The sequence below is a fragment of the Phlebotomus argentipes genome, unplaced genomic scaffold (genome assembly GCF_947086385.1).
Source record: "Phlebotomus argentipes unplaced genomic scaffold, Phlebotomus argentipes genome assembly scaffold_4, whole genome shotgun sequence".
Taxonomy (NCBI): domain Eukaryota; kingdom Metazoa; phylum Arthropoda; class Insecta; order Diptera; family Psychodidae; genus Phlebotomus; species Phlebotomus argentipes.
The window spans coordinates 3,988,465-4,000,592 of record NW_026776174.1 but is presented as its reverse complement, the minus strand read 5'-3'; the positions used below and the strand labels follow the sequence as shown (position 1 = coordinate 4,000,592).

General features: G+C 37.4%; 1 protein-coding gene across 2 annotated transcripts; it reads left to right on the top strand.

Moving 5' to 3' along the window:
• The first annotated feature begins 2,702 nt into the window (after positions 1 to 2,702).
• On the top strand, positions 2,703 to 5,087 carry LOC132258630 (myosin light chain alkali). 2 transcript variants are annotated; one of them, XR_009468283.1, is made up of 7 exons: positions 2,703 to 2,807; positions 3,133 to 3,163; positions 3,574 to 3,761; positions 3,829 to 3,949; positions 4,016 to 4,102; positions 4,335 to 4,446; positions 4,783 to 5,087. XR_009468283.1 is itself a non-coding variant. In XM_059756021.1 (6 exons), the coding sequence occupies exons 1-6, from the start codon at positions 2,805 to 2,807 to the stop codon at positions 4,839 to 4,841; spliced, it is 489 nt and encodes a 162-aa protein (XP_059612004.1). In that variant the 5' UTR covers positions 2,718 to 2,804; the 3' UTR covers positions 4,842 to 5,087. The 2 variants fall into 2 exon arrangements, 1 of the variants encoding a protein (XP_059612004.1); XM_059756021.1 differs by lacking the exon at positions 4,335 to 4,446 and having other exon boundaries at positions 2,718 to 2,807.
• Positions 5,088 to 12,128: the final 7,041 nt, after the last annotated feature.

The window sequence follows — 12,128 nt, the reverse complement described above, 5'->3', positions numbered from 1 at the left end:
GCGGATTCTGCGCCCTTCTGGAGCCGGTCAATGTTTACAAACAACTCCCCATGTGGCGTTCCATATGATTTCATTGATACCGTGCCACTCGTGCCTGTCGCCACGTGCCTCTTCATTCATCGGCCACCCTTCATGCCACGGCGCTCGCGTAATGTTGCCCCCACGGAATACATTATGTACTGTAAAACCCCCTCCGAAGCGCCACGGAGAATTCTCGCGAGAGACTCAAATTTCAAGGGATTTCCTGTTGCACTCCACTTTGAAGAGAATCAAACCACCGGAAGGATATGCATAATGGATCACTGAGGTTCTCAAGTAATTATAAATAAGCTTTTCGAATAATAAATAACGGAAGGTTCGTGAATTTCATCATCTCTTTTAGTTATTTATGAGACATTAGTTAACCTCTCTTATGGTTTGCTAGAAAATAGTAATACTTAATGTCTTATTAAACAAAAGGGAATATTACTCCCTGTCTCTCGACGCTTCAAGAATGCTTTAGATTTATTACAATCCCCAAAGAACATGCAGCTTTAGCCGTTATACGGACTAACTATTAATTTCCGTGATAAGGTTATCTTGATTTTTGAACATATACTAATTATATTTTTACTTTATATATACATAAATTGCTTTTCAGCCAGAAACTATATGACAGAACTTAATAAAAGTCTGATTTTTCTGATTAACACGCTTCATTTACATACAAGAATGTTTCTTTTGACTCGGAACTTTATAGTTTTGTGGTCATTAAAGGGCAAAGCATCGTCAAAGAAAGGGCCAAAATATCCATTACAATTCCGTACTCTCGTGTACACCTCGCTTTAGCATTTCAAAAGGTGTTTGTGACACATTATGCGACTAATACGACCTCACTAGGAAAGGCATTAGCTTTCTCATTGCGATCGTGCCAAGAAATTCAAGTAATGGTATCCTATCGTTTGTCTCAACTATTTTTACACTCATAACGCTACTAATACACAAATCCGCACAATTTCCCTGGCACTCAGCCTGTGATAGTGCGTGCGAATAATCTGGCTGACAATTTTTCATGCATTGCTCTTACATCCCTTCTGCTCGAACTTTAATATTTCATTGTAGCTACACAAGTGCAATAGTCCATAAGGAAGTTCAGAAATTGACATTTTGACGTATATTGCAACATTAGATCTAGCAAATCTTATTTTGTTTACCCTAGAGTTCGTCTCTATTTCTGTAAATTGCCTAGAATTCCATTGTGTGTGAAAACAATTAAACCAAGCGACAACATTGTATAATCTGATGGCCATAAATATGGAGACGCCTGGCTGAAATGACTTTGTGACGAATGTCGGAAGGCTCCTGCTCCTTTAACGTTACCTCATAGAGCCCGACAAATATGAGTGCCAAGTCCATCAGCACTAATTTCGATGTCGCCACTCCATTGAATTTTACGAGAGTGGATTTAGCCTATTTTTGGACGCAATGTTTCGTGACTTCTATCGCATTCCTCGGAAATGAAAGTGCCGGACGATCGATTAATTTAGGCGATAGGACTTCATTTGAAGCTCTTTCATCTGCATGTTATTTTGCAGAAAGTGTCAAAAAGAAATCTCAGCGCATAAATCTAAAGTGTTTGATTTACAGCAATAGACAGCAATTTCAGCAGAAGAGCCACTTGTTCTGCATAGACTTAAATATCACATTTTTGGCAATTCACCAACCATCAAAACTCCAGGCCATTGATGTTCCAATTGCGATTTCATATGAGTCATTTAGTCTGATGCTCGAAAGGCTACAAACTAGTCATGTTTTGGAATACAATAATTGAAAATAAAGTAAAAAGTTTTCATTGAAAAAATCTGTATAATTTTTAAATTGAAATTCAAATTGAGCATCTTCTTTATCTAAATTTCTACATTGAATCCAGACTTGCCTATAAAGCCTCTTTTGTCACGCCCACTCAAATGCCCCGCCCCGCTTAGCTGAATTGTTTTTTTTTTTCTTAATAGAACAGTTATTAAAATGCATATCTTTGATTTGAGAATCTATTTGCCCTATCAGGCTCTGAAGTCTTAATTGCTGATCACGGTAGACGGAGATGGATTTTAATATGATGCGTGAGTAGTGATTTTTGCCCCGTGATGAAAATATTTCGTTACGGTAAATTGATAAAGGCCTCGCGAAATGACGAAGCCAAACGCCGTACGGCGTCGACCTCAGGCGTCGTGAATGGGTGTTTGTTTCCTCTGCAAGCAAAATCCACTCACACCACCGCAAGCATAATCGGGCATTTTTCTGTGAGTTAATTTTTGTAGAAGGAATTTGGATCTGTGTCACGCACAGAAATAGACACAAGCTTTTGTTAGAAAGCAACCCATTGAATCACTCCAGAGTTAGTCAAAATCCGTGTTGACTTCGACTCTGGCGCACGATGGGTGGGAGAGTGAATTCTCACGACCAGGGTGGAATTGGGGCGGCGAATGGTGATCTCGGATTCTCCCAATGGACATGGGAAGTTATCCCGGCAATTTCACACGCTAGGTGACTTCTTTCCGTTGTGATAGAACAAAAAATTATTATAAGAGAAGGAATTCCTTGCGAGCATTTTAATATGCTTCTCTTAATATCTGGCAGACAAAAATAAACCTCCTAAACATGTAAATTTTCGCCAATGATCCAAGGTTTGATGGTGTTTCACGAGTTTGATTCTGTACGCGACGCTCTGATCGGCTTCTCAGTTTGCGTTCCGACGTCCCAGCACCAACTTGATCTTCAGTTGAGTCCGCAGTTGTCCGCGAGAATCATCACACACATTTTCAGCCATGGTGAGTCTCAAGCCAGGGCACTTGAGTGAACCCTTCAGGGTCCTTTAGCCAATATTAATTGATTATTCAGAAAAAGTGTACAATGAAAATCATGGATTATTGTGGAGATCTAGTGTTTATATTACGCACTTGGACTCCTTTCCTCTTGCGATGTGACTTTGAAACCTTAAGTACCTGACCTAACGTTGCGTAAGAGTTCAAAACGAAAGTGATGTGTCAATTAAATTCTTTTCTGGCGAATCATAAGTCTTCGTGATACCATATCAATATCCAGGATGATATGCTTAACTATATTCTTAAATATTTTTTTCGTCTCTAATTTCAGGCCGGAGATCTTAGTGCACGAGACATTGAACGTAAGTCCATTTCACATTGAAGCCTTAGAGACGGGGACCCGAACGGATAAAGTGATAAAAAAAATCAGTGAAATTTGATCCTGTGTAAAAATATGTTTGTGATTTTTAATTCGTCCGTGAGATTTGTACACGTAACATTCTATGTGGTTCTCTCGCGGCGTTTGATTCTATAATTAGACCCAGTTCATATAAGGAGCGCCAAGCCAGTCATCTAAATAAAGACTCATGCTCGAGTAGTGCTTTCACTCTCATGAGCCTTTTCGTGGATATTCTCTGATTATTTCTTTGAAATTCACTAAAAATTATATTTTCAAATCGGAAGAAAACCAAATAATGGAACCTTTTCCATACGAGATGACCGTGACAATAAATCGGAATAATGAGAATGCTTCCTTTCGGTTGAATTTTAGGGGCGGAATTCGCCTTCTCAATTTTCGATATGGATGGTGAGGACTCCATTGATGCCAACTCTATTGGTGATGTCTTGCGCGCCCTGAACCTCAACCCAACCCTGGCCACCATCGAGAAGATGGGCGGCACGAAGAAGAGGGGCGAGAAGAAACTCAAAATTGAAGAATTCCTCCCAATCTACGCACAGGTTAGTTACCATCATGAAGCGTCTTCTGGGAATTATGCAGAAACTGACTGGTGATTCTAAATTGCAGGTCAAGAAAGAAAAAGACCAGGGATGCTATGAAGATTTCCTCGAGTGTCTGAAACTGTACGACAAAAATGAGAACGGTCTTATGCTCCTAGCTGAATTGAACCACAATCTTTTGGCCCTGGGTAGGTTCTGACCTTCCTCGAAAATACACAAAACGTTCTAAACTTTGACTTTATTCCCGTCTTCAGGTGAGAAACTCAATGATGATGAAGTCGCGGAAGTATTCAAGGACTGCTTGGACCCTGAGGACGATGAAGGCCAAATCCCCTATGCCCGTGAGTATCAAAATAGCTCCACAACCCAGATTCCCAAAAACCTCCTGGCACCGATGTTTATTTCAGCTGGTTTACCTCAATTTACTAAGCACTTTTTCTTGTTTTCTCCCCCATCACGTTTTTGTGCACCTGTCCATGATGATCACAAAAAAAACCCTTCCCTTCTACGAATGATTGGATTCACCCTGTTGAAATTGTCCTGCACACCTTGGATAAAAATTCACCCGAGTAGCATTCCTTAAGAAACTGATGGCTTAAGAAATGGGTGTCCCACCAGAAGATACAACAAAGTCAAAACACATTTTTACAAATTTCATCTGCAGGAACCTTTCTCAATAGAATTCGTAAGTATGTTCGCTGATAACAGCGTCAGTGTTGTGGCTATTCAGATGCTTCTCTTCAGGCGATCTCTCTCCTGACGATGCTGAGAATCTACATACATTTCTCGCTTTAAACAAAAACAATAACTCACCACTTGACATCATCAAGCTCTTTTCAGCAAAATCCTAATCCTTCTAAGCACTCGTAATCCTACTGTTTTCTGTGTTGTGTTCTCTTCTTACCAACGGCAGGGCAAACTATTGAAGTAGAGAAAAAAAACAGCTGATTTTGCTTCCTCTGACACTCTTTCAACACTTCATTAACCATGTCTAATGGCAAATTTCTCATCATTCTTTCAGCATTCCTCCGAAAAATGTGCGATGGTTGGGGAGCGAAAAAGGAAGAGGGTGGAGAATAAAAAGTGCCTATCAGGAGAATGACATGAAATCAAATCAATTTGTAAAGATATGAAAAGAGAAAAAAAAGAAAAAAATAAATTTCAAAATCGTGACGCAGACCATCATCAATTCAGCAATAAATCAATTCTTTTGAAAAAGTACATCTAAAAGATCAATTTTATAACATCAAAAATGACATCAAATGTTATGTGTAACATCGGAGCATAATTAATTTAAATAAAATATTTTATTATACAAAAAATCCATATCGCGGAAATTTTTGTTGTTAATAAAATCAATAGATGATTTTACGTTATTAGAGTTTTGTATTGGGGACAACTTCTATTTTCTTACTTGCTCGCTTTAACATTGCTCAAAGAAAGTGATGAAATTCTCTTTTGTATGTCGTCAAGCTAAGATTTATTTTTGAAGTTGTTTTATTTATATATCGTTTAGATCTTTGATTTTTTTTTAGAATTGACACTCCATTCCAAAAACATTAGAAACGTATGAAAAATCTAAACATATACATATGTTTACGTATTGATTTTGGAGTTGAACCCTGAGAATCGATATTCAAGCTGAAACCTGTGAGAGATTTTCGGAGGTTGGTATTCAAAAAATTAGAAATTTTAGAGATTTTCAAAAAAGAAAAAAAATTCTAAATTAAATTTCGAGTTGTTATATTAATGTCTATATAAAATATCACAACGTCAATTTATTTACAAACGTTCTTAAGCTAAATGTCGATTCTTCAAAGCTTCTTCACGAGCTTTCCCGCTTTTCCGCCGCCCTTTTCAACAATTCTGCTAGATGTCAGTGTACAAATGAGAGGCGTCGCCCATATCTCAGGTCTAAACCTTTATCACCACTACACATCAATATTGGCCGTTTGAATTCTGCGCGATAATTCAAATTGAGAAAATCACACTCTTCACTGGTGTGTGTGCGGTCGGCGAGGAGGTGGACATTTGTGTGAGTGACTTGGCTGGGAAACAATTTTCTCTCGTGGAGCTGCACATCAGTTTCATATCTCTGGCGGCTGAAAGCGTTTAAGAAGTGTGAAACTTCATCGGATTTTCAGTCACACTCTTTTTGGGGGAGATTTTCACTCAATTGCCACCGTCTCGATTGTTTTGCGTCTTTTCGTGAGAAAAGGGAGTCTCGGAAACAATAGTGGTGCAAATAACAGTGATAAGGGTGCGATAAATAAAAAAAAAGCTCTCTGTGTGCAGTGAAAGTTCTTTCTTCTCACTCAGCTTCTGTGGTGAACGAGGGATAAAGGAAAAAAAGGATTGCTCGAGAAGACGTCTTGTGAACAGGGATACAGAAATGGCGGATGTTCGAAGCAACTCCGGAGCAGAAAAGCTCAACAATTCTACACCCCATCAGCACAATACAGGTTCGACCACACCTGCACAGCTTTTTCCTGCACTTTTTATCATAGCTTTTGTGATTTCGCCTTATCACGCGAGACATTTCCACTGTCTCCTTATCAGCCACCAGTGCGTTTTTTCCGCTCACCTCCGTGACCATTAGTGAAAATGTAATTTAGATTTTTGCTCGGCGATGTGCAAGACAAATTAGAGGCTTTCCTTATCACAAATTCTTTCCACTTTGTCTATTTTTCAATAAGATAGCGGGGTAATTATGAGTTATAAAAAGAAAATATGAGTGGCATATGAGCAAATACTTCTGCTGATAAAAAATCACACAGATCAATGTTTTGGGTGCGCACATAATTCACCGAGTGTGACATCATTTTATAAATAAACAACAATGTCTTCGGGGCTCCACTGAATGTGTTAAGTAATCGCATTGACGAACCAAAGGTGAATTAATTAGCATAAATTTAGATGGACAGTGTTAAAAATTTTCCTCAACCAAAATACCACGGAAATAAAACTGGTGCTGGAAAAACCTGCAGAAGCTCCAAACACAGATTCGCCACTCAGAATCTCATCAAGTCATAGTAAAAGTTCAAGTCCGGTGATGTCACTTTCTTGGAGTACAGCTTTAGTTCTGTGCCGCGCGATAAGTGTTGCAATTTGAGCGCTTTGCATTGAAACAGTTCGTTCAACTTGTGACATTTCTGATATTTTTCACCTAAATCTTTCATGCGAGAGACATATTTTATTGAGGGTAATATTCAGGGGTGAATTCTCATATACTAAAGTTTATGGTTATGTGTTTACTGTAAATCAATTCCGTGAATTCAAAGCTGAGAAAAACATGAAAATTTATTTTAGCTCTATTTAAATTGAGTCTCTTCTCGTCCTGATTTGTGAAAATAGATTATTTTCTTTCTCTATATTTTTTTTTGTTGTAGCGATATAATGTATACAATTGATTATATCGATTAAATTTTTTCAGTAGGATATTTCTATAAAAAAAATATAATTTTTGAGCAAATTACCTTAGCTTTTGAAGATACACTTTAAAGTCTCTCAAGGATTTGGGGATGAAAAAATCGATTCACAACAGCTGAGTTTCTCAAATTAATGTTTGTCAATGTCGAAACTTTAAACACTCAGGCAATACTGTTCACAAGTCTATTCACAACTTTTAAATACAATTAAAAGTCATTTCTCTTGTCAACAAACTTCTCTTCTAGTTTTGTTTTGACCCTATTTAATTTACCACTTTGGTAAAAAAATTTCCGTGCAGAAAATGCATGTAATTGTACTTGTTCATAAAAGCATACAAATTTTTTTCATAAAATTATGCAATATTTTAAGTGCCGCCACACTATTAAACATATAGCGTCAAATAGTGTAGTGGAATATCAGAAAATGTCAAATGGAATTGATAGTGAAGTGTTAGAGTTGTCTTGCATGATGTCTACATGAAAATCAGGACAATGCACTTTTCTGCTTCTTTTTCACAATAAACGAAAGGACTTTGTAGTCGAGGTGTTGGTCTTCGGGTGTTATAGGGGTTAATAACAACTAAATGGGTCGTGTACGTCATGTACTGTACATGTATGTAAATGAGGATAATTTTCGTGACAAACAAATGAGTCCATTTTTCGCTCATTATATGGATCAATCACGCGGTGGAGTTGATAAAAAGGAAAAGTTTCTTCACGAAAGCTCAGAGAAGCTTCCTCAGTGTCGCACTAATAGATGAATCTATTTAGACACGTGACACTGATGGATGTTTTCATGATTTCTTTAACAGTAAACACATGCATTAGTTCACAAGAGAGATGTAACAGAAATATGTGAAATCATTCCGTACATGGGGAGACTGCCTTTTTTGGCGTCAACGTATTTCAGTTGCATTTACAGAAAAGTAAATATACAATGTGGGGCAAATATGAGTTATTGTTGGGAGATAAGTAAACCAGAAATGGAATACGATATTTCAAATTTTAACTATAGCACTTGTTAGAAGAAATTCGTGCTCGAAATACAGTGTATTAAAAAAATGTCTCGGTCAATAAACGGACACAAAGGATTTACTTCAATATGACAGAGAAAACATCTTCAGTTTTATCTCGTCAATTGTGTTTAAAATGTTTTCTTCTGATTGAGAACACGTCTCTTCACTCCTCGCTTATGTGCACGGGTTTTCAGAGAGTATTTTCCCATGGCAAAAAGATATTAACAGTATTTTTAGAGACGAAGAAATCTCATGTGAAGAATTGGCAGGGTATCAAATACTGAGCCTCCTTCGTGAAATTGTGTGACTAATATTTTTGTGTTTATCCCACCTGCTATAGAATGAACACAATCGCTGCGAGACTCTAATGTGGGACTTTCACGAAACTATCAGCTGATTTTCAGTGCGAGGAGTTGGGGAAATTCTACGGCATTTCTTCTATTTGAGAAGTTCATTTTGAAACTTTAAAGGACTTTTTGGGGAAAATACCTTAGTAATTAAACAAATTAAATGCGCATTTGACTGTAAAATGTGGAATGCAGTTCTCACAGTAAAAATTATAAAAGCATCGATCAAACTCCATATCCTCGAAGGATATCATGCTATGTATACCAGCAGACTACTGTTTGCACTCTCTCCACTTTGAGGTAGGTTGGCTATGTGCCTTTCTCTTGGGCTATAGAGACAAGGTGGAAAAAAGTTTCAGATGTGACGGAACTGCATGACCAAATCGCTATAGAAACATTTCATGGCGGTATGTTTGAGACCATGAAATGCAAGATATGGGATATTGATTAGATGTAGATTAACTCGCCATTTTACTTCCATATATCTCCTAAATCACTTTTCGATGATGAGTATATAAAACTTATTTTTATCAGTAAACGTGCCTTTGTGTGCTTTTCATGGTTCCGCCATCTAATAAAGAAAGTTCATAAAGCAAAGATATTTGCGTGTGGAAATCACCTTTTTTTGCTCTCATGCCCAATAAATACCCTTTGAAGTTAATTTTGGGAAAATACAAACATTCTCACAATATGTGTATACAAAAAGTACATGCAATTAAATTGAATTGTTGCCATGTGCAAGTATTTCAGGTCTTTTGCGTGAAAAAAGGGCAAAAGGTGTCTTATTGTGTCTTTTGAATGAAGAATGACAAAGAATGAGAACTACAGAAATTCCTGACATTCTTTTATAACACTAACACAATATTTACCATCCACTCAAAACAATTATGAGAAGTCTATTAAGGTGATAAATTCATTTATTGATTTTTAGAATAGTGTAATGAAAAAGAGCGACAAAACCTCAAAGAATTACTAAAAAATTCTAACTACATTATCATTGGCATTTGTCCTGTTTGCCAGAAAGCAACATGAAAATGAAAACAGAGAAGTTTCATGCAAGTGTAATTGAACTGTTTTTCGAAAAAAGAATGATTCAAGTAGAGATAGAGTGCGTTAAAGACCTCATTGTTGTTAATTAACAGCATGCGTTAACATTTTCAATGCATCTTCTGAAGTCACAAGATTGATGGGAACTGAACAAAAGTGTGTCTGTGAACATATTCTGGAATTATTACAATTAAAGTGACTCAGGCGGAGAAAGTAATGATTCATTTGCATAATGAAAGATAAAAATCGGAAAATCGACAGATTTCATCTCAGGGAAAAGACATTGAATATTTATGTTCCACTGAACAAGTGTAAAGCGATTTTAATTTGACGCAAAAATGAATTTAATTTATAGAAAACACGCAATTTTTCTGGTTTTATTTGCAATGTAGACACCAACTTGCCTATATCGGATGTCATTAAAAGTGAAGAGCGGAGCAAGCTTACCTCATGAATCAATCCAAATGCGTGTGAGGTTCATTGAGAGTGTAGCAAGAAAAACGAGACAAGAGCAAGAAAATCAATAGGAATTTTTCTTCTCTCGAGACATTTTTAGATCACCGTCAGTTGCCATTTATGCTAAGAAATTCCAGTATATCGTAAGCTTTGCATAAAAATACCATCACGAAATCGCAGTCCTCAGAATAGTAATTTAATGAGGCAGAATCTGCAAATGAGAATTTTATGAATACACATTTGACAAAATACCACTGACAATACAGAACATTTTTATCCCTTGTGACATGACAAGGGAAGTGCAATCAATTGCGGTTTCGCATATTTGGCAGATTATTCATATTCATGCCTTTCTGGGGGTGATTTTAATACACTTTCTGCGGGGAAGTGTTGAACGCCCGCCAGTTTCTCCCCTCGATTTTAATCACATTTGTTTGGATATGGTGGATGCGTTTTAAGCAACGCCACACAAAGTGCTGAGATATGTTTCACTGGGGTGTGTCCTAATAACTCTTGTTCACTTTAATAGAGGGTGGATGTGAGAACAGTGGATGATCAGTGGTCTTTTGTGAGAGCGGCTGAGAGGGAAATTATGCTGTGTGGTCTTATGACAGGTAGACACGAAGTTTCTCTTGAATCCCTTGAGCCTCGTAGACACGTGCCAATGAACTTTTCGCCATTTTTTTAGCTTTTATAAATATCTGAGTGATGAATAGGCACAAAAGTAACAGACATTTCCAATTATTCCTTTGATAAATTGCCTTTTGCAAGCAAGTGGTGCAGAAGAAATAAATTGTTAATTGATTTCCCTCAATGATTTGCACACCTGGGCTTAATCTACTCCACTTCCCTATGATTTCCTACAGATTTGTTATCCTTTTGGGATGATTGAACTTTTACTGAATGTTCTTCATTTTCATTCGAGTCAATCGAATACTGTTTAATCGATTGGTGGGCAATATATTTTAGCATAGTTTACAAACTTACTGAATTGATGATATTTCGAGACAGCAATATTTTTGACATTATATTGCCTTTATTGTAAATTAAAACAAAAGAAGCGATTCATGTTGTTTTTCAATTAAAAATTCTCCAACCACCAATATTGGAATAGAAAGAAATTTATAGATTCCTCCAAATTGTGCAGCCTTGCGTATAATCCGAAGATACACTGCCATTCGTCAATTACATTTAGAGTCAATTTGTTGACTTTTTTACCCACATTGTGTGTGGCAATAAAACGTGATAAAAAAGCAATAAATTCTTCTACTAATTGAACCGAAAAAATTGTAAACTTCCAAAAAGACAAACAATAACCAGAACTCCATCATAGCGTGAGCCGCAAACCTCATAATAAATCGGGGGACAACGCATGGCGAATTCGTCAATTGCGCACGGAAACAATAGATTTGACCTTTTACGACTGATTTATTTTTATGCAATGGACCCACTAATAAGCATCTGTCCCCAATGAGATGAGTGAGTTGGGAGAGAACGCTTAAAATTAGTCTCTTTCACCGGGACGCCGCGATGATGTGACCATCACTGCACAGACTCACGCCAGTGGGTGACATGAAATCTGTGAGTGGCAAGTTTTTGAGTATTTGCATAATTGCGAAGATGATTTAATAGTGAAATTTTTGGGAATCTTCGTGGGTGTTGAAAAAAAACTCTAGAGGCAGTTCCAAGTGAGACTCAGGCGAAGCGCGAGATGAGTCCGAATGTGTGTTTAGCAATATCATCTGCTGCGTGAGCAAGTGGTTGAAGAAATCAATAATGCCTTACGCAGTTTCCCTTATTCCCGCATATCGTGAAAGAACTTTTAAAAATTCTACCCAGTTGCGTTCGTACTTAGGCCAACGTCAAGGAAAATTAATGACAGTTTATGCAAAATTCCATAATTACTTGTTTCAATGGAAATGCGTTCCAACGCGAGTCGGTGTTTGTTGGCGGTCTCTGTATTTGTTCTTTGTTATTGTTTTTCATGCTGGGTGGGTGAGGAGGCACCAATGTAGGGGAAATTGGCGCAGTCTCGATTTCAACGACAATTCCCTTTAAATGCCTCCACGCGCC

Excerpts from the sequence above, each read along its gene's own strand:
- LOC132258630 (XM_059756021.1), top strand. Across the intron at positions 3,950-4,015 it reads CCACAATCTTTTGGCCCTGG|GTGAGAAACTCAATGATGAT; the intron begins GTAGGTTCTGAC and ends TCCCGTCTTCAG. Across the intron at positions 4,103-4,782 it reads AGGCCAAATCCCCTATGCCC|CATTCCTCCGAAAAATGTGC; the intron begins GTGAGTATCAAA and ends TCATTCTTTCAG.